Raw genomic sequence first — 24,223 nt, 5'->3', positions numbered from 1 at the left:
GAGTTTTTGTTGTCTTTGAGCAATGTGATTATGAAAATGGCATAAAGCGCTACAATAATTTTTATTTGCAACAAATTATCAACCAAACGAAACAAAATAAAACAAATAAGACATTGAAACATCGAAAAAATGGAAATAACGAACATCAACAACAAATACCAAAAAATGCGTTCATTTTCAATCGAGTGTAATTCATGAAGTGCCAACATCATTCATTCCTGATGAAAAATAACTTGAAAGAAAACCGATGAGTGGTAGCCTCTGAAAATTGTAAAAGATCAAAGATTGTAAATAACAAACATGACATCACAACCGGATATGAACAAAACTCCATTCGATAACAACGTTTCAGCTGGTCCTCAATTTGTCAGATCGTCAACCAGTTTTATAAAATAGTAAGAAGTATAAAAAATGTATTTAAGATGTATCAAGACTGCTGTTTGAAGTTTGTTACTTGTGACTCTTGTGTAATTATTCGTTTCGTAGTTGTATCGAAGTGATTCTACGGTTGGGTGTTTACTCAATAGTTTTATTTAGAGTTGATTATATGGATGGATTAGTTTGGAAAGTTCAAACTAACAAAAACTTCAATTAAACATTGAAAATAACTGCCAGGTTGCAGTAATTTAATAAGTGAAGTGTAGCAAATTTACTCAAATTGTTTATGTTACATATCATTGCCAACATTGCTAATACTGTATTTATATATCCAGATAAAAAAAACTAATACTGCTGGTTAATTTTCCGTCGTAAAAATTATACAAAAATCATTAAAAAACATATATAACTACCTAACTGCTCGTACAAACAAATGATCTCCTATTAATAGCTAATAAACTGAGTAGAAATTAGCGTTGAATATTAATCCTACATACCACAACATAATAAAACAACAACAATAACAAATTCACAAACAACAAAATAACCACATTAACAACAACAACAACAATAACAACAATAACAATATCTGGCATACTCTAAGCATTGTCTGTGGTTAAAAATTTTGCTAACAGAACAGCATTCATTCATCTTTCATATAACACAAACACTCATGAGCAAGTAACTGTATCGTATCTGTTAGAGTCGTTGTTGGAATCATCTTCGTCGTTGTCGTTATTATTATTATTATTATTATTATTATTATTATTATTATTATTATTATTATTATTATACAATGTTTTGTGGTGTGATAAATTCTGTAACAGTCTCATTAAGCAATATCATCAACATATTCCTTATATTGTGACAGAAATGTCATTTGAATCAATTTTAGGACTAACTCTATCTAGTTGTACTCTTTTTAATTATTGATGAGCATCGTAGATTAGGGTGATTATTATATCATTTAATTTCGCATAATTTGATAATAATAATCATTAATAATATTAGATTAATAAATTTATTTGATTTATTTGCCACTAAATTCTCGGCAAAACTTTTAAAACACACCAATAGGAGAATAACGTGTATATACGCTTTTATTTAGTTTTTCATTGCATGGTTTGGAATAAGGGTGCCCCTACACGGAAAGGATTGTGATGCGTGCGCTTGTTGTGCTGAAATAATTCAAAATAAACCACAGCACGATAAACAAACCTCAATCAAACAAAACAAAACATGCACCCACCCAACAACAACACATAAACAAAAAACATTACACCAAACCACACACACTCAAACAAAATAAATTTTATAGTCTACCAGTTAATGATGATCGTCAATGCGAATATCATATTTATTGCTACTTCTAATTGGTTGAATCGTGCATGTGTTAGAATTATGAAAATTGAACATTAAATAGAAGTCGATTGTTGTTACGACTTGCTCTGCAGCAAACTCTGCTGAAGTCTTCAAAAGTCAGAGTTGTGTATGTTCGCGTGTGTTTGTTTGTGTGTGTGTGTGTGCGTGTGTGTGTACGTGTGAACGGTGTATGCATCAGAGAACAATTTATTTGTTTGTTACAAAAGCATGATAGATTCCTAGATTGACACAATTAAAATGATAAAAGAAGTAGATGGTAAATGTTACTGGCAATAAGTTGCAATAAAAATTAGCATATAATTTTAAAAACACCAGATATCACGATAATGTAATGATTATTAGCAATGAATTATCAAAAGCAGAAATTAAGATAACAGCATTTCATGACGATTTAGATGAAATATAATTCAATATATAATTTAGTTCATTGATTAAATTTAAATTAATGAAAGATGTTTGTGATTGAATCTGTTTTATTGACACAGGAATATAGTTATCAGCTGCATACAAAATTTAATTCAAATTAAAATTGATAAATGAGAAGTGGGAAGTGGATAATGGTTAGGCAAGTAAATAGTTGTGCGTTTGTACTACTCAGTTCCTGTCTAGCATTATAAATAACATTTTCTATCTTCATAGCATAACACAAAACGGTTTTTTTAAGTTTTTGATTTTTTTCGGTTTACGTAGAAAAAGAGAGAGAGAGAAAGAGAGAGAGAGAGAAAGAGAGAGAGAGAGAAAGGAGAGAGAGAAAGAGAGAGAAAGGGAGAGAGGAACATAAAAAAAGCTGGCTATTACTACAAATTTTCACCAGCATTCTAAAAAAAGCAATAAAATATTACATAAACAAATATCATTTTAAACTTAAGTACAACGTTTCAGAACTGTTTGGAATTTTTAAAGTGGATGTCCTATTTTTTGTTGCAAATTTTTTCCAGCTGAACTTTAGTTTTATATTCCAAGAAAGTTTGTTTTTGTTTACGTTATAAAACTGATAAGGATGTGTTAGAAAGGATTTTTTTATTCTGTTTTGAATTGTTTTGTGATTGTTGGTGCCGCTAGTTACTTGCATTTATTTTGGGCATTATTGTCATAATGATTTTTAAGATGTACAAATTTCTGTAAAAAAAATTATAAATTTCAGATTTAACGTCAAAATTCAATGCGTTTAAGACTTGGACAGCTTCAATTTTTGCATTGAGATGTTGGGTTTAAGTTGAGATTTATTAATTTGCTTGTGCTTCATAATGATGTGCCTAAATGATGTGCGTTGGGTTTTGTTGAATTCAATCACAAAACATCTTCAAACATGCTGGCAAAGTTTTAAAACGACCAATCAGGCAATGTTTCATCTTATGGCATGGAAGTACTGAAGTACTGCCTACTTGATCACTTATGTGTCATTTTGATTGTTTGTGATTAAATTAATTATTCAGTAGAAGTCTTGAATGAAAAAATTATAATAGTAAATAAATGTATTTTGCAAAAATCACGAAGTTTTTTCTGCACCAAATTGAAATGAAATGCAACGCTACTTTTAATTGAATACATTTTTTTAAAATCATTTAACATATATTTTGATTTACTCATTTATAGATGACATAAAAACTAAAGAAGTGCTCAAAAAAATGCTCTGGTCAGCTAAATAAATTTTTAACTTAGTCTAAATTGTGGCTGATGGCTCAATTTATGAAAATTCGACACAGTTGAACGTGTACCAAAATGTACTTGAGTAAAACTCTACTGTGCGGGTTTGAATTAGACTCATAGACGCAAACTTACTCAAAGAGCTCATTGTTATCATGGTTATTGTGCAAAGATCTTTGCTAGACGCAACTATTGTATTCAATCAATAAATCATTATTCGTTCATTCATTTATTTATTCACTCACTCACTCATTCATTAATTGATTCGTATATTTAATTTTTCCTTCATTTACATATTCACTTGGAGGTTGTATTATAAGCATGTACGAATCATTAAAATAAATGCATTTTGATAAGAACTATTTTTTGTAGATTTTTTTTATATAAATCAAAATTATTTAAACATTTAACGAAGTAAATTGAAGTTGTTCTTTGATTATTCCTTGTCTGCATCGTTAAATGCAGAGTAGATAGATGCATCAGTAAGTGTGTTGTTATTTTTACAAGTGGAAAAAAAATGAGGAGAGATAGGAAAAAGAAATGTCGTTCATGAATGTGGAACACCAACTTCATTCATTCAGTGCACTTATGTGATGAATAAACTGAGATGCCAGTTTCATATGACAATCATCAAATATCGTCTGATGTTAATGCTTGCTTATAAATAAATTTTGAGATGGAAACAACTATTTTGGGATCAAATTAGCTTCCTTCTCTGATGCACATTTAAAAAAGATGCAAGTTTAAAAAAATGAAAGTTGTGGGAGGTTGACAACGTGGAAGTTGAAGATGACGACCAATTTTAACATTTAGATGCATGAAAACAGAGTCTTTCAGATATTTTCACGAACACACACACACACACACACACACACACACACATATATATATATATATATATATATATTAACGCCAAACATTTGGTAGAATTTATAGAATATTGTATATATAATATACATGTATATTATATATACAATATTCTATAAATTCTACCAAATGTTTCTACCAATTGTAGACCAACTCTTAGTAACAAATTTAATAACATTAACTTGAGAAAGAATCTTTTGCGATTAAATATTGAATTTCAAATAACCTACTCATTGGCTAAATTTAAAAGTTCAGAATTTTGAAACCAAAGTTACAAAATTTTTCTCCACGTTGAATTCAAAATTGGACTGAAGTACGCCACATGGAAGGTTTTTGTAGCATCAAGTTTATATCATAAAATATGAACAAATGTGAACAATGATGATAATAATTATATCAATGATGAATACATACAATGATGATAACAACAATTGAATGATGTTGATGATGACAATGATAACAATAGCAATGATGATAAACTACTGAACATGTTTCTTTTAAAATTTCAAACCAGAATCAAATGACCAAATCTGCTTTCTCAACATAATGTTGACACGACACGATATTACATCATGATATATTATTATAACTATTTCATTATATCATGATAACATTATTATAACTTTTTTTATTTTGTTAAACAGACATTCATCCTTTGAATAAATAGTAAACATTGTTAAAACATAATTTGAAAAGAACAAAAAATTTAATTATATTATTAAAGATAGACAAAAACTCAAAAATGTATGTCTCAAAACTGATACGTAGATTAGGTACAAATAAATGATTGGTTTAACAGCTGTTTGTGGTTTTTCGCAATTTTAATGTAATTTAGATACAAGTAGATGAGAGGGCAAAAAGTTAAATGCATCAATGAATCACTGACCACTGGAAAGAGCAAAGAATAATTTCATTTTAATGTTAATATATCCAAGGGTGCAGCATCCATGTCGGCAAGCAAATCAAAAAATGTTCACATTTTTTACCGTGTCTAACCGTGTTAACCGTGTCTTTGAACAGTCACCGCATCATACGACATAAGCCATCGCACGCTAAATTGAGTATTTAGCATCACATTCCTCTGCATAACCTTCCATCGTACATGGATGTTTAAATATAAATTAACGTGCTAACCAAAAAGTTTAGTACATTCGTTTACAGAATGAATTAAAATTAATTGTTGATGTATAAGGAAGTTTGATGACGTCAGATGCTTCTGATGTTGTTTCATCGCTAGAGGCGGCGCGGAGATTTATTCAGTCTGTTCCTTCATTAATGGAAAATACTTCATTGCCCTGTTATGCTCATGTTGACTGATTTGCAGTACTAAATACGTAAAAAAGTATCCAACAAACTTTTTCAATGGATGCGTTCTAAATTTTTTCATTAATGTTAATATCACGTTAATTTTTGACCTATATTTTATTGCGCTAATAATTTATTATACCATATAAACACATTTTTACATATTTCAGTGATACAATTCAGACAATGACGCCTGATTAAATTTTAAAATTTTGTAAATGCGGTTTAGAATGTGGAAAAATGATTCCCTTATTTAAGTAAATAATAAAAATTAAGTGCGAATTCTAAACAAGATTAGCAGCACGTTTATACACTATGTAAATTACGTCACCAATATAAGCTGAATTGCAGTCAAATCCGCTTGTTATAATTTTGTAAAACTTTCAAATAACCAATGTATGGAAATAAAAGTTTTTAGCAGGCTGATTATATTTCATCGAATAATAGAAAAAAAAACAAGAAACTGTGTCAAACAATTACCAAATTTTTCTTTTTTTCTCCTGCAATTTGCAAGGCAGAAAAATGCGTTTGCAGTTTCAGAAAAGTGAAAGAGAACATCATCGAGCAAAACATTATTTTGCACTCGATAAACACCTCTACATCATAATACATGTGTTGTACATGCGGGGATTGTTTGCATTGAAAACGAAGATATGAAGTTTCTCGTCAGTCAGTCTGGTTCTCTCATCAAAACATCCATTGACACCTTCCTCCAAATAATCATGTTATCGTTATTTAAAAATGTAGTGCAAATATGCACGAAGGACGTTTTTTCTTCTTGTGTTATGTGCAGTTTCTAAGTTGTATCGCTGGCATGATTTTAGATTATTATTATTATTACTTTGGTTTTGAATGTTTTCGTTGTCGTTTCGACGATGATAAATATTCTAGTTCATGTTCTCTATCTTTTGTCTGTTTATTACCGTTTGATATTTGCCGCAATGGCAATAAATGCATCTCAATAAAATATCTGCTTCTGTTTTCACATTAGAAACTATTAAGACATTTATGGCGTTAGTAAGAAATTTTGTAATAAGACTCACAAAAAATAAGAGCAAAAATATTAACAGGAAAACATAGATTACACGAGGACAACTACAATAACAATCCCGAGCCGATGAAACATTTGAAAATTTATTAGCAATAAACAGTTTTTGATTCAAATCGATGCTAGTGGTTTCTATTGATTCTAATCGATGTGTAACAAGAATATAAAATACTTTTTTCTCAATTCATAGAAGTCGTTAAAATTTGTTGAATTTTCGACTGAATCTTAGTTGCCTGTAGGTAATTTTGTAAACTCATTCATTCGTTAGCTACAACATCTTATGACGTTGTAACGAAAAAATTGTGGCTCCAGCTGTAAAGGCTTAAAACTTTTCTCCCAACGTTGTTTTCAATTTTGTCTTTATATCATTTATTTTAAAACTAAAAAGTTAGAATAATTAAGATTCAATTTTTATAAAGTTTTTTACCTAAAAAATTGTGTGTGTTGTGTGTGTGTGTATGTGTGTGTATGTGTTTGTGTGTGTCTGTGTGTGTTTGTGTGTTTTGCGTTGGTGTTGATTCAATGATTGAGTGGCTTCTATTGAACAAAATATCTGTTACTTTAAAATTTTAAATAAATTGTGGCATAAACCCAAATTCTCAATATGTGAATGATGTGGTATTTTGCTATTTTTAAAAACAATAAAGATACAAAAATATAATTAAAAACAGTAGATGTAATTAAAAACTTACATCATATGTGGGTTTGAGCCTCCAACAGTGACATGTAATATTTTAATTTACGCTTTGAAATATTTGCCCAGCACAACCAGAATTTTCAAAGGCATGGATGGAAAATTCATAATAAAAATTCAATTTGACTTGTGATAATTTTAATAGTGATAACAAAATTTCCAAACAAAATTAAAAAAAGTATATAAATATTTAAAAAACTAAAATCAAAAACTAAAAATATTATAAAAACTTCGTTGAAAATAAAATTATTTATCAGATCAAAAGAATCAGATATAAATATGTGGAAGATGTAAGGACATGAAAATATGTTTGGTGCTGGCTCACGCATGGAATAAATACACTATCCATCACATCAAGCAGATAACATTGCAGGCAAATTTTTACAAAGAAGCGTTCAATTAAAAAACAACGTTTGAACTTTTTAAGCAAATGTGCAATATTTTAACTCAAACTTGTCAACACAAACAGCATTTAATTAATTGAAATCACACAAATATAAACCTTGAGAAGAACCAATGAGAGCAGTTAGTGAGATCGTATTGACCAATAGAATTGTTAGTTTTATACGTCCAAACCAATCACGAAGCATCATTGCCGCCATGTCATATTTTGCTGTCTAAGTTTTCAAAAAAACTCTGTTAACTTGACGTTAGCAGGTATCAAATAAACTTTCTTCCCGGGGTTTATGTAGAATTTTCTTTTCCTCGATAAATTACATCAAATTATTTCGCTTCAATTCAACCAACGCATCGCCATCAACAATCAACTACAGATCAAAATGCTGAACGTCAGGTGAACAACAACAACTTTCGATGAAGCAAAACTGCCTACCTACGCCCAAACAACTAGCCTCCAATTCTAAAACTCTACAATATTCATGTATATATATATATATATATATATACTATTTACATATATATATATATTTATATATATATATTTATATATATATATACTATTTGCGTGCATATTTTTACTATATTGTTTTAATATATATATATATACACACTTATATCCTATATGATAGGGAATTTTTATATCTGATGCATACCATATATAAAGACGAGACAAAGATATATAAATAACGTTTTATTATGACGCATTGTGAGCACCCGATGTATGTAACAAAATTTTTACATCATGTGCTCGACCGCAGGTCTTAATTCGTCGGGTATCGCATCATTAATTTAAAAATTCAGTTTCATAGAAACACCTAAAAATTGTTTGGAATTATTTTTGCATATATTCTTTGTAGTTTTAGTGTTGCTCGTCTCGTGATGGATGTATAATTTTATTCATTATATCAAATTCAAACTATGTCACTATCCATTGGTTGGAAATGAATTCTGATTTAATTTTTCATAGTTTTATATAGATATAAGCTCCAACAGTTGTACTTGAGTTGTCAAATTCAAAATTATTTCGAACACAACAACCCAGCTGAGAATTCACTTCCATCTTTAAACTAATCAAATCATGTCTGGTTTTCAAGTTGCAATGAAAATTAAACTCATGTTATTATTTTTCATATTTGAAATTTCACTTTAAAACCATCATCATCACCATCTTTGCCATACCGCTTTGTAAAGAAGAAAAAAAATGGCACAATGGCTAATTAATATTTTTGTGTCGGTAGGTAGTGTTAGTGTGTGCTGTGCTAACGCTATCTACCGACACCAGTTGTTCTTCTATTTGATTTATTTCACATTATCATTCTTAAATTACTCTTTAATAACATTCTGTGATGCGTGATCGCAATAAATATTTCACCATTTAACTATCCCGGGTCTAAAATTAACATCTAATACAGGAACTGCTGATTGTTTCTTATAATGTAATGTTGACTGACGCAGTAGTGTAGGAAATATTGTTACTAAAGACTAACATCAAATCCATCAAATTATGTCAACTTTATAATGATTTTATTAAAAGCATTCAAGTGTTAAGTTTTAAAAAAATATTTGAAATATTGTTCTGACAAGAAAAACGACCACGTTTTAAACATCGATCAGAAGCCACTCAGATTAAAATAAAAATAGCAAAGCAGTAAGCTAACAAATGAGATCTTTGTCCAAAGTTCAGAGGAATCAATAACACAAAAAGAGCTATCTGAATAGGTGCTAAACGACGCATCATACACGAAGCATGTGACAGGCGGGAACTCTATCACTGCAAGCAAAACGTAATTCATCTTTTAAATTAGTTGGGCTACTAAGAATGTGTACAGCCGAATGCCTTTCGTTGGCCCGGTAACACACTGTATCAGCAAATAGACGGTGTAGCAATGGGCTCTCCATTGGGAATACTCTTCGCAAACTTCTATGTTGGACATATCAAAGAAATGTTATTTAAAGAAGAACCAGAGCTAAAACCTAATATATACTGACGATATATTTGTTACATATGACGATGATGATCAAACAGCATGACTTCTACAACGACTAAACTCGTCAAAATTAAAGTTTACAATGGGAAAATCAACTGACAATAAACTACCATTCCTAGACGTACCAACACAAAATGTGCAAAATGAATTTAAAACCTCAGTATACACCAAAGCAACAAACAAAGTTTATTAATTTGTTAATAATTATTAATTAACTTATTAATAATGGATATAAAAATTCCACAATCCAGAAAATAATAGAACGCAAAGAACAAAAAAGCAGCAACAACAGCAATGCAACCAACAATAGTAACAAAAATAACATAGTAATATATTATAAGAATCAAATGTCAACCGATTTCGAACAGGATGAAAAAGTTATGGGAAGAATCATGAAAAAATAACGTCCAAGCAACCAACGAAAACGATAGTAATAAACTACGAATACACTACTCCAACCAAAGAACTTCATCTCTTGTAATGAAAAACAAATGAACTAGTAAACCAGAATTGATAATGGATCATAGCCATCTAATATATTTGTTCAAATGTAATATTGGTGAGTGTGGTCACCATAGTTCATACACGGTCGTATACACAGTTTTTAAGAAATATCACCGCATTATCCGCATTGTTGAGTTTGTAACTAAAATACTACAAATACCGGTGAACTACATATAACAAAATCACAAACTCTAGTACACTGATGATGGTAAAGGTTACCGAGAAAAGCTTTTATGTAGACCTATACATGAAAAATAGAGTCTAAAATAATTAGAAATTTTATTATAAATTTGAATAATATTGATAAAATAATTGTTCGAAAAATTGATAAACTAAGTTACAAACCGGGCATCGAACCAGCCAGAACTGAACCGTAACAGAAAACCGTTAAAAACCGAAATTTTGCTCAGAACAAAAACCGTAACCGAAACGAAATATTGTTTGCTAGTTTAACCGAAACCGAAAACCGTAACGAAATAAATAGCGGTTCCAAGCTAAAAATTTAAAAGAAAATGTTTTTGTCACATTTAGAAAAAAAATATTTCGATAATATTTTTTCTTTTAAAATTCTATGTTAATTTTTATTATCTTCGAAAATTAGTTATCTCTCTTTTTGTTTGTTTTTCCGACTGAGTTCGCCGATAATTTGAGTAAGAATTGCCACGTGAAGAGAAATCCAGTATAATCAGAGAAATTAAAGATCAAGTGGGATCATCTTCAAAATTTTGAAGTACCAGCTACACGAGTGAGTCTGGAAGCATCTGTTTCTGGATTTTTATCATCAGAGACTGCAGAAAGGGTTTCAATGAAAACATTTTAGAAGATATATTAATAATCAGAAGAAATTTTCATCTTTTTTGAAACAATCTTTATTTATATTAGTGATTTCAAAATATCTTTGTAATGATTGTTTTAATTTGTTGAAAAAAAAATATTAGAAACGTTTCCTTTTATACTGACAACATTTAAAAATCATTTTTTTTATTGATTTCTTATTATTCACAATCTAAAATTTGGATGTCTGCATGTCCGTTACATGCGTTTAAAGAACTATGTTTGTAAAAATTAAGTTTCGGAGTGAAACCGAAAACTAAAAAAACCGATATTATTTCAGGAACGAAAACCGAGCCGAAAACGTAAACCAAAACGAAAAAAATTACGGTTTGATGCCCTGGTTACAAACTCAACACTGCGGAAAATGCGGTGATGTTTCTTAATAACTATATATATATATATATATATATATATATAAGGGGTTTCAATATATATATATATATATACACTTGCTTCGGAGGTGTCAACGACAAACACGCACAGCCTACGTGAATACGCGGAAAAACCACGCGTTGCTCACATTGCATAGGATAGGCGGTTATATTTTTGTATTCCAACCCAGTTACTGCAACAAAAAACAAGGCGCTTTCAACCATTGAGCCATAAAGCCACTAGTTGATCACATGTTAACGCGTGCTAAAAACACACACAAATATCACCTGTTAAAGTTATAATCAGACGCTAAAGTTTAAAGTTAAAACCACGTGCTAAAATTAAATAAAAACCACGTGCTAAAGCTAAAACCACAATATAAACCAACCCCTCTAACAGTAAATTATGAATATAAAGCAATAAACACATAAAATTAAACAAATGCCATATACCCTAGGTTTCTTTAACTGGAAGATTAATAATTATTTCGAACTATCTAATGAGGAAAAATTTTAAACTCAAAAGTAGTGGTGTGGTTTCTTGAAGTAATATGCAAATAATATTATTAAATATTTTTATATAAAAAACAGGAAAACTCTTATTTTTATTTTTCTTTATTGAAATATAAAGTCAGTATCATTTACATGAAAGGTCCTAAATATATCGGAAATATAAATAAAAAATATTTGCATCAAAAATGAACATTATTATCATCCTAACTAATACGAATATCGTCATATTCGTCAGCAGCAATGTTACCATCATCGTCATCATTAACACAGTTGTCATACTCTTCGTCTTCATCATCATCGTCGCCATCACCATCACTGTCATTATCATCAATATATCGTTCCAGGTTATTCCCAACGAAATGACTCGTAATTAGGTTTATATCCACAGTATTCCCACATTTATATTCGAATGTTATATCAGCACTCATAATAGCCCGTACTTCCTGCAAACACAATGGGCACACGGGCCTCTTACCAATCCATTCTGCGGCGCATCCCAAATGAAGTGAGTGTCCGCAAGATATCTCCCAAATGTAATCCCCTTCTTCATACTCATCTGTGCAGATTGGGCATGAATCGTTGATGGAGAGCTGTTCCATGTAAGAGTTCTTTAAAATATTTATGTTACAATCTGCCTTAAAGTAGTTGTCGGTATGACGGATGCTGCCTTTAGTATGAGTTCCCTCGTATGGACACTCATAAACCATGTTTTCTCTCGGCAATCTGGAGATAAATAGTTTTTGCATCTCCTTCATGAGTGTACATCTTTTTTCAATGGGCAAATGGCAACATGAACTAGTTATCCTTCTTGATTCGTCGTAATGTTTAATAATTACCTGGCTGCAGGCGAGATCGAGGATGTCTGTAGACACGGCGATAGCGAATTTTTTCATATCTTCAAGACAAAATTCATTATCGGCAAGATGTTCTTTCAAATATATGAAGTTAGTGAAACACATGGCTAGATATTTTTCTTGTAAGAAATTTTTGAAGTACATTTGCGATGCAAGCTTTACATCTGACAAAATGTCATTATATTCAACTGAATGAACCATTTTTTGACGCTAAAGATAAACTAACGTGAAAGCAACTACTGTTAAACACAAAACTTTTTAGTTGTAGAAATGAGCAATAAAACAATGATAAAATAATTTACAGCAATCGTGTGGAGACTGAACAAAAAAGAAACAAATATTAATACAATAATTTTCCGTATGAATTTCAGAATAAAACTTGAAATTTTTGACTCATTTACAATTTTGATAATCTAATGCAGAAGCATTCTTTTATTTAGAGTTAACAACTTATTTAATTTTTACTAAGTCTCAAAAATTTAAGCGTCAATTGTTCATTGTTATCGATTGTCATTTCTTTGCTTTCGTTATTCATATGGTTGAGATCAAGGGGAGGCCTATTTACCAATATACAACATTTTCTTATGGGTTGAAGCAGGGATATGCAAAGAATCTTAATTTTTTCAACTTTTAATTATTTTCGGCAATGTCGATTTTATTTTTTTAAATTTATACCAAATAAAAGTAATTAATTACCATATTGAATAACAATTTAAAAAAATAAAATTGTAATAATTTAAATAAAAGCAATATTCCGTAATAAGTAAATATACGATCGTAACTTTTGACTCGAACGATAAAAAATCCCCCTCCAACTCCCTTCCGGAAGTAAGCTCCTTGTTCGACCGTTGAAAGTGAGCGAAGGCCGTTATATTTATTCTAGTTATACGGTTGAGATCGTAAAAGTTGAGTGTTGAAATAATGTAATTTTGGTTTTTTTCAATTTTTGTTAATTATTTTAACAGTAATTTATCTTTTTCTTAGTATCCTGCGTAGCAAATTTTTCACAGATTTCACCTTTAACAGCTTCATAAACATTTTCCAACAATTTAACAGCACCAGAAATATCTTCGAGTGTGTAAAATTCAGAAACATTATAAATGAAACTTTCTTTGTTCAGCAAATCAAAGTTATTAATTAAGAAGTACAAAACTTCATTAATTACGACAGACATGTTTGTTTACTTTTTGATAACAAGTTGTCTCTAGCGTCATTTCCATTTTATATTTATAAACATAATCGTACGAACAAATGGCGCCGATGTATTCGAATTAATTGAAGATATCAAACCAAAATCAGTGGCTAGTACGATGGTTGTTTTACTAACAAACTATTTAACAATATTGTTTTGACATTTTATTACAAAACTTTTTTCAACATTTTCTTCATTTCACATCTCCATTCAATGGGAGACTTAAAGCTATATTATAATTAAAGTAAATTAATAAAAAAATAAATAAAAGTAAATAGAAAAGTATTAAAATAATAATATCAATAATAATATTTATCATTTAATATAATAAATATAAATATATAATTAATAATGATACGATAAAAACATGTCACACATAACTGAAAAAATCGTAGTATGTACATTCATAGAATTCATGTATAAAACTGTTTGTATTTGTTATAATTGTAATTTGATATTTCTGTTTTAATACTTTTTAGAGTTTTTGAATTTTTTTATTTTTTGGTGCTAAAGATATGTTCATAATTTTTGCTTCTTTTTGAAAAAACTATGGTTTTTATGTTGAAAAATGGGTGAATGGGAAGGAATGGCAAGGAAAGCGTAGAAATGAGTAAAAAAAAGAAAATCAATAGAGTCGCAAATACTTAGAACTCATTACCAAATGAACTTGTAGAGAGACACAATCAATGAACAAATTTAAAGCAGGCATTGATGAACAACAATAAACCAACAAATCAGCTGTGCAAGCATGCCTGATAGCATGTTCTCTGGATAACCTCTAGAACAGTACCACTGCTGCTACTACAACTACTACTACTACTACTACTACTACTACTACTACTACTACTACTACTACTACTTGGCATTAAATGTCAATCTTGGTTACCTCTAGTCCGAATTGGTTAGTCAAGTGTTAATGCGTGTTACAACCACATAATAAATTTCAATTTTTAAGTTAAAATAATGTGCTAAAATTGAATAAAACCACGTGCTAAAGTTAAAACCACAGAGTTTTTACGGAATAAATGAAATAAAAATCGATCAGGCTGCTTTGCAACAGAAAATTACGAAAATAAGGCATTAAAAATGATATAAAAACAAAAAAAGGCCATTTAATCTAAGTTTCTTTAACTGAAAGATTAATAATTATTTCTAACGATTTATTGGAAAAAACTTTGACTCAGAAGTAGCTGTAACATAAATTATATGTAAGTAATAGTAAAATTATAGAAAATATAAACGCAAACTGTTTAAATCAAAAATGAACAAAAATATCGTCCCAACTAATAATGACATCGTCATAATTGTCGTCGCAATATCGGCAATATTATCATCATCGTCATCCCTAACATAATTATTAGCATCATTGACGTCATCATCTTCGCTAAAATCAGCTTCGCTAATGTCAGCTTCGCTAATATCAGTTTCGCTAAGATCATCATCACTGGAATCAGCTTCGTTGAAATCAGATTCGTTGAAATCGTTATCAATAAGTAGTTCTAGATTATTCCCAACGAAATGATCCGTAGTTATGTTTACATCCACAGTATTCCCACCTTTATATTCTAATTTTATAGATGTGCTCATAACAGTCCGCACTTGCTTCAAGCACAACGGGCACACTGGCCTCTTACCAATCCATTCTGCGGCGCATCCAAAATGAAGTGAGTGTCCGCAAGATATCTGGCAAATGTTTCCCCCTTCTTCATACTCTTCTATGCAGATTGGGCATGAATCGTTGATGGAGAGCTGTTCCAAGTAAGAGTTCTTTAAAATATTTATGTTACAATCTGCCTTAAAGTAGTTGTCGGTATGACGGATGCTGCCTTTAGTATGAGTTCCCTCGTATGGACACTCATAAACCATGTTTTCTCTCGGCAATCTGGAGATAAATAGTTTCTGCATCTCCTTCATGAGTGTAGATCTTTTTTCAATGGGTAGATAGCAACATGGACTAGTTACGCTTTTTGGTTCATCATCGTTTTTAATAATTACCTGGCTGCAGGCGAGATTGAGAAGGTCTTCAGACACTGCGGCGGCGAATTCTTTTATATCTTCAAGACAAAATTCATTTTCGGTAAGATGTTCTGTCAAATATGATTCGTAGGTGCAACTCATGGATTGATGTTTTTCTTCTATAAACTTTTTGAAGTACGTGTTTGCTGCAAGCTTAGCATCTGACCAAAAGTAGTCATACTCAGTTGAATGATCCATTCTTTTTGACGTTGATGTTAAGAAGAACGCTCGATTTCTGGACGGGATTTTCTGCGAAATTTTGTGAATTAACGTGGAAGCAACTACTTATATACGAAAGAGCTTTACTAGTTGTACAAATTGGTAGTAAAACATAGATATAACAATTTACAGCTATCTTTTAAAGACCAAAAAAATTAATTAAATCAATTTTTTATATGACTTTCAAAATAAAATTTAAAACTTTGATAAACTAATGCAGCGATCTATCACTTCAGTTTAAATTTAACACTTTATTTCATTTCTGCTAAATCTTAAAACGACAAATTTTTATCCTCGATATACCGATTGCCTTTTTTTTGCTTCTTTCATTCCTACGATGAGGTCGTAAACGTTTAGTGTTGAAATCGGTGCGCATATTTTTGATTTTTAATTATTGATTTTGTTAATTAATTTGGTTTATAATATTTATTGATGACAAATAAATTATAAAATGTGTAACTCTTCAGGTCACTGAAAAGATTGTTCAATTGTTCAATGTTCATCATTTTATCAATTATTTTTATTGATTTATTAAAATATTACATTGAAAATGATGCTTGCACGTGTTTGTGCAACGATGTAAATTTAAAAAAATTATTAAAGTTAAATGTTCCATTCCTCCTGTAGCAAACCTCTTAAATAATATACAATTTGCTAAAAAATTTGCAACGAGAAAAACTTAAATTATTTTCTAAAATTTATTTATTTAAAATTTTCATGCCACGATTATCAACATTTTTCATCGAGTAAAAAAGTTGAAAATGACCCTCTTTTATTATTTCTTCTATTTTTAAAATGGTTGAGTTTAATCTTTTGAAAAACATCAACATAATAACTTAATAACTTAATAACTAATAACTTAATATTCAAATTCACTTCCACTTCATTTCATTTTATAGGGTAAAATTGAGGAAACTGATAAGAAATGTTATTACAATCGACCGGTACATGAACCTACTTTATCAGCGGCGGTTTAGTGTTAAGATGCAATAATTTTATCAATTTTATCACATAAACTGAGGTAATTATGATATGTTAGTTAGTGATAGCAGATACTCGTTCTTCTTTATTTGTCAGAAAAAGTCAATTAAAAGAATGTTTTGGATTTAAACATTTCAAATGCGCTCTCATTTTTAAATGAGAACAATATTGTACATGTGCATGGGGATCTCTTTGCATTCAAACCTGGTTACTACAAAAGCAGTGCCAGGCACTTTAACCATTACACTATAAATATCTCGTTTTTATAATCAAATTATTCAAAACGATTGGATTATACTATTTGTGAAATTGACGACTGCAATGCCTGTAGAAATTGCTCAAGTTTGTTTTGTTTAAATGTTGATAATAACTCTGCTTTTAGAGCGTCGTAATCTGTTCCTCTTTGCATTTATAGTGACAAATTTGAGACTACATCACACGGCAGGGAAATTATTACGTGATTGAATCTTGTTTTTTTACATATCACGTTACGCCAGGGGTGGGCAAACTTTTTTTCGTAAGGGCCACATTGAAAAACGTTTTACTTTTGGAGGGCCGCATCATTATATATATATATATATATTCATTATATATATATATATATATTCATTATATATATATATATGTGTGTGTGTGTTTGTTTTTTAAAGCTATAAATAAATTATTTATGCCAAAAATTACGTTTTTATTTATTTGCAAAAATTGTCAATTACATATATAACAGGTTTTACAGTAAATCTGATATAAAAAATAAGTTTTATTAACAAAAGTTTTTCTAATTAATGGGAAGTATGGAACTGTTCACAATTTTCAACAATGTTCTTGAATTGTGGAGCCAGATCACTTGTCACTATTCTTATTATTGCATTTAGGTTGCAGTCATTTATCATGGACCTATTTTTAGATTTATTTATTTTCATACAAGAGAATGCTTGTTCGCTTATATATGTGGATCCAAATATTGAAAACATTTTTGCAGCAAATCTTTTAAAATTTGGAAATGCTACATCAGACAGAGAGCCATAAAATTCTAACAAAAGACCTGATTTAAACTTTTCTTTCAGTTCACAGTTTGCTTGCATAACCAGCAGTTCCAACTGCAAGTCTTCAGGTATTTCATCAGCTTTTATACAAAATGGTGTTGTGAGAATTGTAAACAAAGGTTCCAGGTTTTTAAAATCTTCAAATCTTCTTTCAATTCCCTAGCTAAATCATGTATTTGTTCTTTGTATTTCTGTGCTACTTCAGCAGAAATTAGTTCCTGTTTTAGCAATGGAAAATGACAGAACTTGTTTTCATCTGCTTGTCTAGAAAACAGGGCAAGTTTTGATTGAAATGATTTAACATGGTAATACATGTCATGTGCAAACAAACCATTGCCTTGAAGTTTATTGTTCAATTCATTTAACTTTTCAATAATGTCAATGGCAAACATAAAATCTAATTTCCATTGTTCATTTTTAATATTTGTAGTAAAATCAGAATTGATACTTTTCATTTCTAAAAAAAGAACTATTTCTTCTTTGAGAGCCCAGACTCGACTCAGTGCCCTGCCAAGACTTAGCCAACAAACACTGCAGTAGTAGAGTATGTCAGAATGTTCACTTTCCATATCTTCGAGCAATGTTTTGAACTGTCTGTGGTTAAGAACTCTGGCTCTGATGATGTTTATTACCCCAACAACTGAGTCAATAACATGCTTAATTTTCAATCCAACTTTACACAAATTTTCTTGATAAATGACACAATGAATAGATATAAGTGCATGATCTGGATGTTCTTCTTTTATTTTTCTGTTTATCAGTGTCAACAAACCTTTGTTTTTTCCAGTCAAAGCTCGAGCACCATCAGTTGTTACACTTGCTAATTTGTTCCAGGCTAATCCATTTTTTCAATACAATTTTCCACAGAATCGAATAAATCTTGGCCAGTAGTTGTGTCCTTTAGTGATTCAACACTGAGCAACTCTTCAGTAATTTGAAAGCAATTATTGATTCCTCTTATAAATACTAAGAGTTGTGATGTGTCTTGCATATCTGTGCTTTCATCCAAAGCAAGAGAGTACCACAAAAATTTTTTACTAGCAATTTGAAGCTGTTGCAACAAGTTTTCACTTATCAAGGTAATTCGTCTGACTACAGTTCTTCTTGATAAAGAAATACTATCAAATTTTTTTCTCTGCTCTGGACACATGATGTTTGCTGCATCCAGCAAGCATTCTTTGACGAACTCGCCATCAGAAAATGATTTACTATTTTTAACTATTTTGTGAGATAATACCAAACTAGCTTCTGTTGCAGCCACTTGGATTGAAGATTGTTTGGTAAAAACGTTTTGCTGTGTTTTTAAATTTTTAAGCAATTCTTGGCATTTCCTTTTTCGATTTTCATCTGAGAATTTGCTTCCAAAACCTAAATATTTCGATTGCTGCTGCCTTTTCAAATTATACTCTTTGAAAACATTTATGGACTCGCGACAAAATAAGCAGACTGCTTTTCCACCGACGTTAGTGAAATAATATTTAGTTGTCCATTCCTCATTAAATACTCGACATTCGTCATCTATTTTTCTTTTCTTGATAGCAGACATGACTTTTAAATACGAAACAAAAAAATTAAAAAAGAATACAAAGATGGCTTCCTCCTGCACAAAATTCAATTTTAAACAGTGTTGCCATTGAATTTGAAATAAAAGACTGAAAGGTTCAAGTTAGAATGGACCATATAGCTAGAATAAATATAGTGATAATGCGGCCCAGATAAGAGAGATTTTGTTGGAAGAAAATTTAAATCAGCCAACTTCGGTCAAGCGCCGATGTCAGCCCGACTGGAGAAGAGCAAATTTTGTCTTAGCTCGATTCAACATTTTTTAAATATCAGGAATGACAATTTTGTGATAATAATGACATTATTGTGACAAAATGTTTATTGCGATTAGAAATTTGTGCGTAAAAATTAAAAACTCAGAGGACTTCGCAAGCTTTTCAAAGCGGACTGAGATAATAAATACATAGAAAACTTTAAATTTTATTTTAATTTTTAAATATTTTTTTAACATTTTAATTAAAAATTGGTATTTAAATTAAAGATTAACAAGAAGATCAACTATTTAAAAATGAATAAAAAACCAAGGAATCGCTAATAGTCTATGTCTTGCTAGGCGGCCTATTAACAATTTAATTCTAGAATACAATGGCTTCAAATTAAATGTTTAAAATTCAATTCTAAAACATAAAAATTCATTTTTTATATGTAAATCTGAAGTGCGTACAAGGACTCGCGGGCCGCATAAAATGGGTCGGCGGGGCGCATGCGGCCCGCGGGCCGTAGTTTGCCAACCCCTGCATTACGCAATTGAATTTACACTTCGGCATTCTCGAACTAATCTGTTTACGCTTTCTTCTTGAATTGATGGATTATATAGTATAGAGAACTGCCCATATATGTAGAATTAAGAATGTAGAATAGATCTGCAGAACAGGTTGGTAAAATATATATATATGTATTCAAGTTAAGTTAACAGTTTCGTAAAATATGTATGTATTCAAGTTAACAGTTTCGTAAAATAGGTATGTGATCAGGTCAAGTTGTCTCTAGTTTCACTTCTGTTTTGTGTCTGTAAACATTTTCGTTCAAATGGAGGGCGCCAATGTAACCGAGTTAATTGAAGACATCAAATTGAAATTAGTGGTTAGTGCAATGGTTGTTAGCACAACGATCTATTTAACAATTTCCTTTTTGACATTTTATTACAAAAGTTTTTTAAAATTTTCTTTATTTCTTCTTGCAAGACTTAATTAAAAATTTGTTAAAAAATTTAAAATTCCATTTATTTATTTTAAAATTTAAATTTCTATATTATAGTATTATTATTATATTATAATATAGAAAATTAATTTTAATATTAATATTGAAAATTATTATAATATTATTATGTGTAATAATTACACTGTAATTAGTTAAATTATAAATTTCATTCAACCAATGATAAATTTTTTTAACAAATATGATATAATAATATATAATATATTATTTATTTATTATTAATAATTTTATATGCTAGATATATTTTATTTATACTTATAATTAATTATATGTATTATATAATTATTTAATAATAATACAAATATTATTTTATTTATTATTATTATTAATAATTATTAAAATTAAATTTATATGTGTACTCAGTTGCATTTGTAATTTTAAGTAAATTATTAATTAAAAATAGATGTATGTTTTTGTCGTTAATTTATTTAAGGAAAATACAATGACTGATGATTCACATATAAAATTTAAATTCATCATATTATTTGTCATTTTATTACTTTTTATTATTTGTTATTTTATTATTATTTTAATTTTTATAATAAAAATGTATCACACACAACTGAAAAATTGTTATTAGTTTTGTGGAAGTCTATGTCTAACCAATTTTGTGTGTCTTTTAACTCCTCGTTCATGTACGTAAAACTTACTTTTGATAAGAACTTCATCTTTTAGTTTTGTTTTATATTAATAGAAAAGTTTTCTATATCTCAACAGAAATTATCCTGTCCATATGTTGAAAATGTTGCAGATTCCTGGCTACAAAATTTGATTTTCACTCCTGGAACATCTCGAATCAATCTTCTGAAATGGCTTTTATCAAAGTTAGTTGTTGGACATTTTATTCTAAATTGCAAAATTGCACTATGGTATTTTTACAAAATTTATTAGCCTAATTAGTTATTAATTAATTAATTAATTAATTAATTAATTATAATTGTCAATCTAATATTCATTTCATCATTAGATGTGATATAGGGCTCTCTGAAATTCTTCATTCTTACAATGCAACAGATTTAAACCATTTTGAATCAGATGCACAAAGTTAGTGAATTGCAATCAGATAATCAAATACATTTTTTATATTTCAGTTGACTTAAGAAATTCACCCACAGCTGTTTACTGTAAAAGTAAAAATATCAACTGCAGATATTTTGTCCATGGTTTCGAGCCTAGGATTGTGTTTTCCTGGGGACATTGCCCTTGTTAAGGTAGCTCCTCTGTTTTTATTCTATTTTTCTCGGGAAACTTTATTTTGATTAAATTTATTTATACATGTTATTTATTTAGAAATTGCTTTTATTGATATAATGTTTTTGAACATTTTCTTTTTGATTTTGAATTTCGAAAGAATTTTTTAAATTAAACTAAATTATTGTTATGCATTGTTCAGGGAACAACAACAGGTCAATCACAAATGATCTTCACAAAGACATTAGTTGATCTGGCATCTGAACTGAACAATCCTGATGAGTCAGTTTTTTGTAACGTTTGCACATCGTGTCATTGTTTTTAATTCCAATTCTTATTAATTCTTTTTTCTTACGTAATGTGCTACAGCACATGATTCTTTGTTGTTGAAATTGTGACTGTATTAACAGGTTTGACAGTTGCACCTACACGAAGGGCAATTCATTATCGGACAAAATTGCCAATAGACAGCCAATAACCCTGTCTTACTGCAACAAATCAAATTTCCTCCCTGCAGACCTGCAGCACATTCTTGACATCAGGATGGCTGACAGGTTTCATATTTTTCAATGTCTAACAATGTCATATTAAAGAGTTTTATTTTGTTATTATTCAAATTTTCACGGAATGATGTTGTGTTACAATTTAGTTTGTATAAAATTTTCAGGTCTGCGAAAAATTCTGTCATCCCAGATGTGAATGAGTTGCAATCAAATTTGAAACAATTGGACAGCAGGATTGAAGCATTGACAAGTAAAATGAAATTAAATAGCAACCAGCCAGAGCAAGTTAATATGATTTGGAAAATTGTTCACTTGTTTATTTTTCCATTTTTCTAACTTCAACTGTTTTGTTGTTCAAAAAACTTATATAATTTTTTCAGTATAACTATTAAATTATTCCTTTTTTACATTTTATCAGTTTTAACATTTAAACCTAGGAAGCTATAAAGGCAAACAGTGACAAGAATGAGATGAAGCTTGTTCTATCAGATCTGAATATGATGATGGCTTCATTTGCCCACAGTTATAAAGATGTGATGCATCTGTGTCAGGCTGATAATACTAAAGAATATCATCAGCTGAATGATGGCTTGCTGCAGGACTTCAGTGAGAAAATTGAGAAATTAAATAACGTTGGTTCCTTTTATTAATTAGATCTTTTAAACACTAGACGTATGAAACTGACGTGGAAACTGATTAACTGGACATTTATGAACGATATTATTATCAACCCCATCCCAGGTACTCAGCTCATATGGACCGATCAAATGTGACATTGAGTCTACATTCAACCAGCTTACAAAAAGCACTACCGACGATAAAGGTTAACTACAAATTCATTTTTATTTATTTTTGCCATCCGAATTCTATTTTGTAAATTTGTTTGCAGATGACCTTAAGAAAGCGTTGGAAAGTCTGACAGAGTACAACAAAACTCTTGAGAGATCATTATTATATTCTAAATATACCCATAATGACTGATTTAAAAAATTTCTACTTGAGTTTGTACAATGTACACTTGTTTGTAAAAAAAACTTCATCTTGTAACCATCAGCTGTACGTACTTATCTTTCTTTATACGCTTCAAACGTTTAAAACATCCTTGGGACTCTTTCAATATTTAATTAACCCGCATTCATCTGGAGCTTTCTCTCTGATTATTCGATCATGTAAACTTTATAAGATTGACTGTTAGCAATTGTACAGTAATCAAAAGTTTTAAATATTAAAAATACATTTTATTTTTTTGAAAAAATATAAAAATTATGTAAATATGAAAAAAAGGCACAATTCATTCTTAGATGATCATGGTAGATTCGTTTCTTACGCAGGGTACATAAGTGGAATAAAAAAAGAACTGAGGATGGCTTAGTTTTTACTAACAGAAATTTCAATTTTGACCAGATGTTTAACTATTTACACGAAATTCATTCGTTTTTTATGCATGAATGCATTGAGAGTTACTTCAGAAAACAAAAAAATTGTAACAATGATTTTAAGAAATCGTTAGAT

General features: G+C 29.7%; 3 protein-coding genes across 3 annotated transcripts; 1 reads left to right on the top strand and 2 right to left on the bottom strand.

The window, feature by feature from the left end:
- Window positions 1-12,362: 12,362 nt before the first annotated feature.
- HELRODRAFT_153082 (hypothetical protein) lies at window positions 12,363-12,527 on the bottom strand (the record flags this gene model as incomplete). The annotated part of the gene is made up of 1 exon (XM_009015267.1): window positions 12,363-12,527. A coding segment is annotated over one exon (165 nt), but the record flags the coding sequence as incomplete, so codon positions are not given.
- Window positions 12,528-15,201: 2,674 nt separating this feature from the next.
- HELRODRAFT_169458 (hypothetical protein) lies at window positions 15,202-16,191 on the bottom strand (the record flags this gene model as incomplete). Its single annotated transcript, XM_009015266.1, has 1 exon — window positions 15,202-16,191. One exon carries the CDS (start codon window positions 16,189-16,191, stop codon window positions 15,202-15,204), a length of 990 nt encoding a protein of 329 aa, XP_009013514.1.
- A 4,620-nt stretch (window positions 16,192-20,811) lies between these two features.
- Window positions 20,812-23,911, top strand: HELRODRAFT_190775 (hypothetical protein). The gene is made up of 10 exons (XM_009015265.1): window positions 20,812-20,882; window positions 21,735-21,841; window positions 21,985-22,061; window positions 22,167-22,228; window positions 22,411-22,490; window positions 22,619-22,762; window positions 22,876-22,996; window positions 23,149-23,343; window positions 23,453-23,534; window positions 23,601-23,911. The coding sequence occupies exons 1-10, from the start codon at window positions 20,829-20,831 to the stop codon at window positions 23,690-23,692; spliced, it is 1,014 nt and encodes a 337-aa protein (XP_009013513.1). The 5' UTR covers window positions 20,812-20,828; the 3' UTR covers window positions 23,693-23,911.
- Window positions 23,912-24,223: the final 312 nt, after the last annotated feature.

Source organism: Helobdella robusta (genome assembly GCF_000326865.2).
Source record: "Helobdella robusta unplaced genomic scaffold HELROscaffold_15, whole genome shotgun sequence".
Lineage (NCBI taxonomy): Eukaryota > Metazoa > Annelida > Clitellata > Rhynchobdellida > Glossiphoniidae > Helobdella > Helobdella robusta.
The sequence above is the reverse complement of the archived record's forward strand: the minus strand, read 5'-3'. Positions and strand labels throughout refer to the sequence as shown.

What these genes read in the sequence shown, in the direction of transcription:
- HELRODRAFT_190775 (XM_009015265.1), top strand. Translation starts at nt 20,829, where the DNA reads ATGGAGGGCGCCAATGTAACCGAGTTAATTGAAGACATCAAATTGAAA. An exon ending in CTGAAATGGCTTTTATCAAA is followed by an intron (nt 21,842 to 21,984) that starts GTTAGTTGTTGG and finishes TTTCATCATTAG; the next exon opens with ATGTGATATAGGGCTCTCTG. An exon ending in GGGACATTGCCCTTGTTAAG is followed by an intron (nt 22,229 to 22,410) that starts GTAGCTCCTCTG and finishes TGCATTGTTCAG; the next exon opens with GGAACAACAACAGGTCAATC.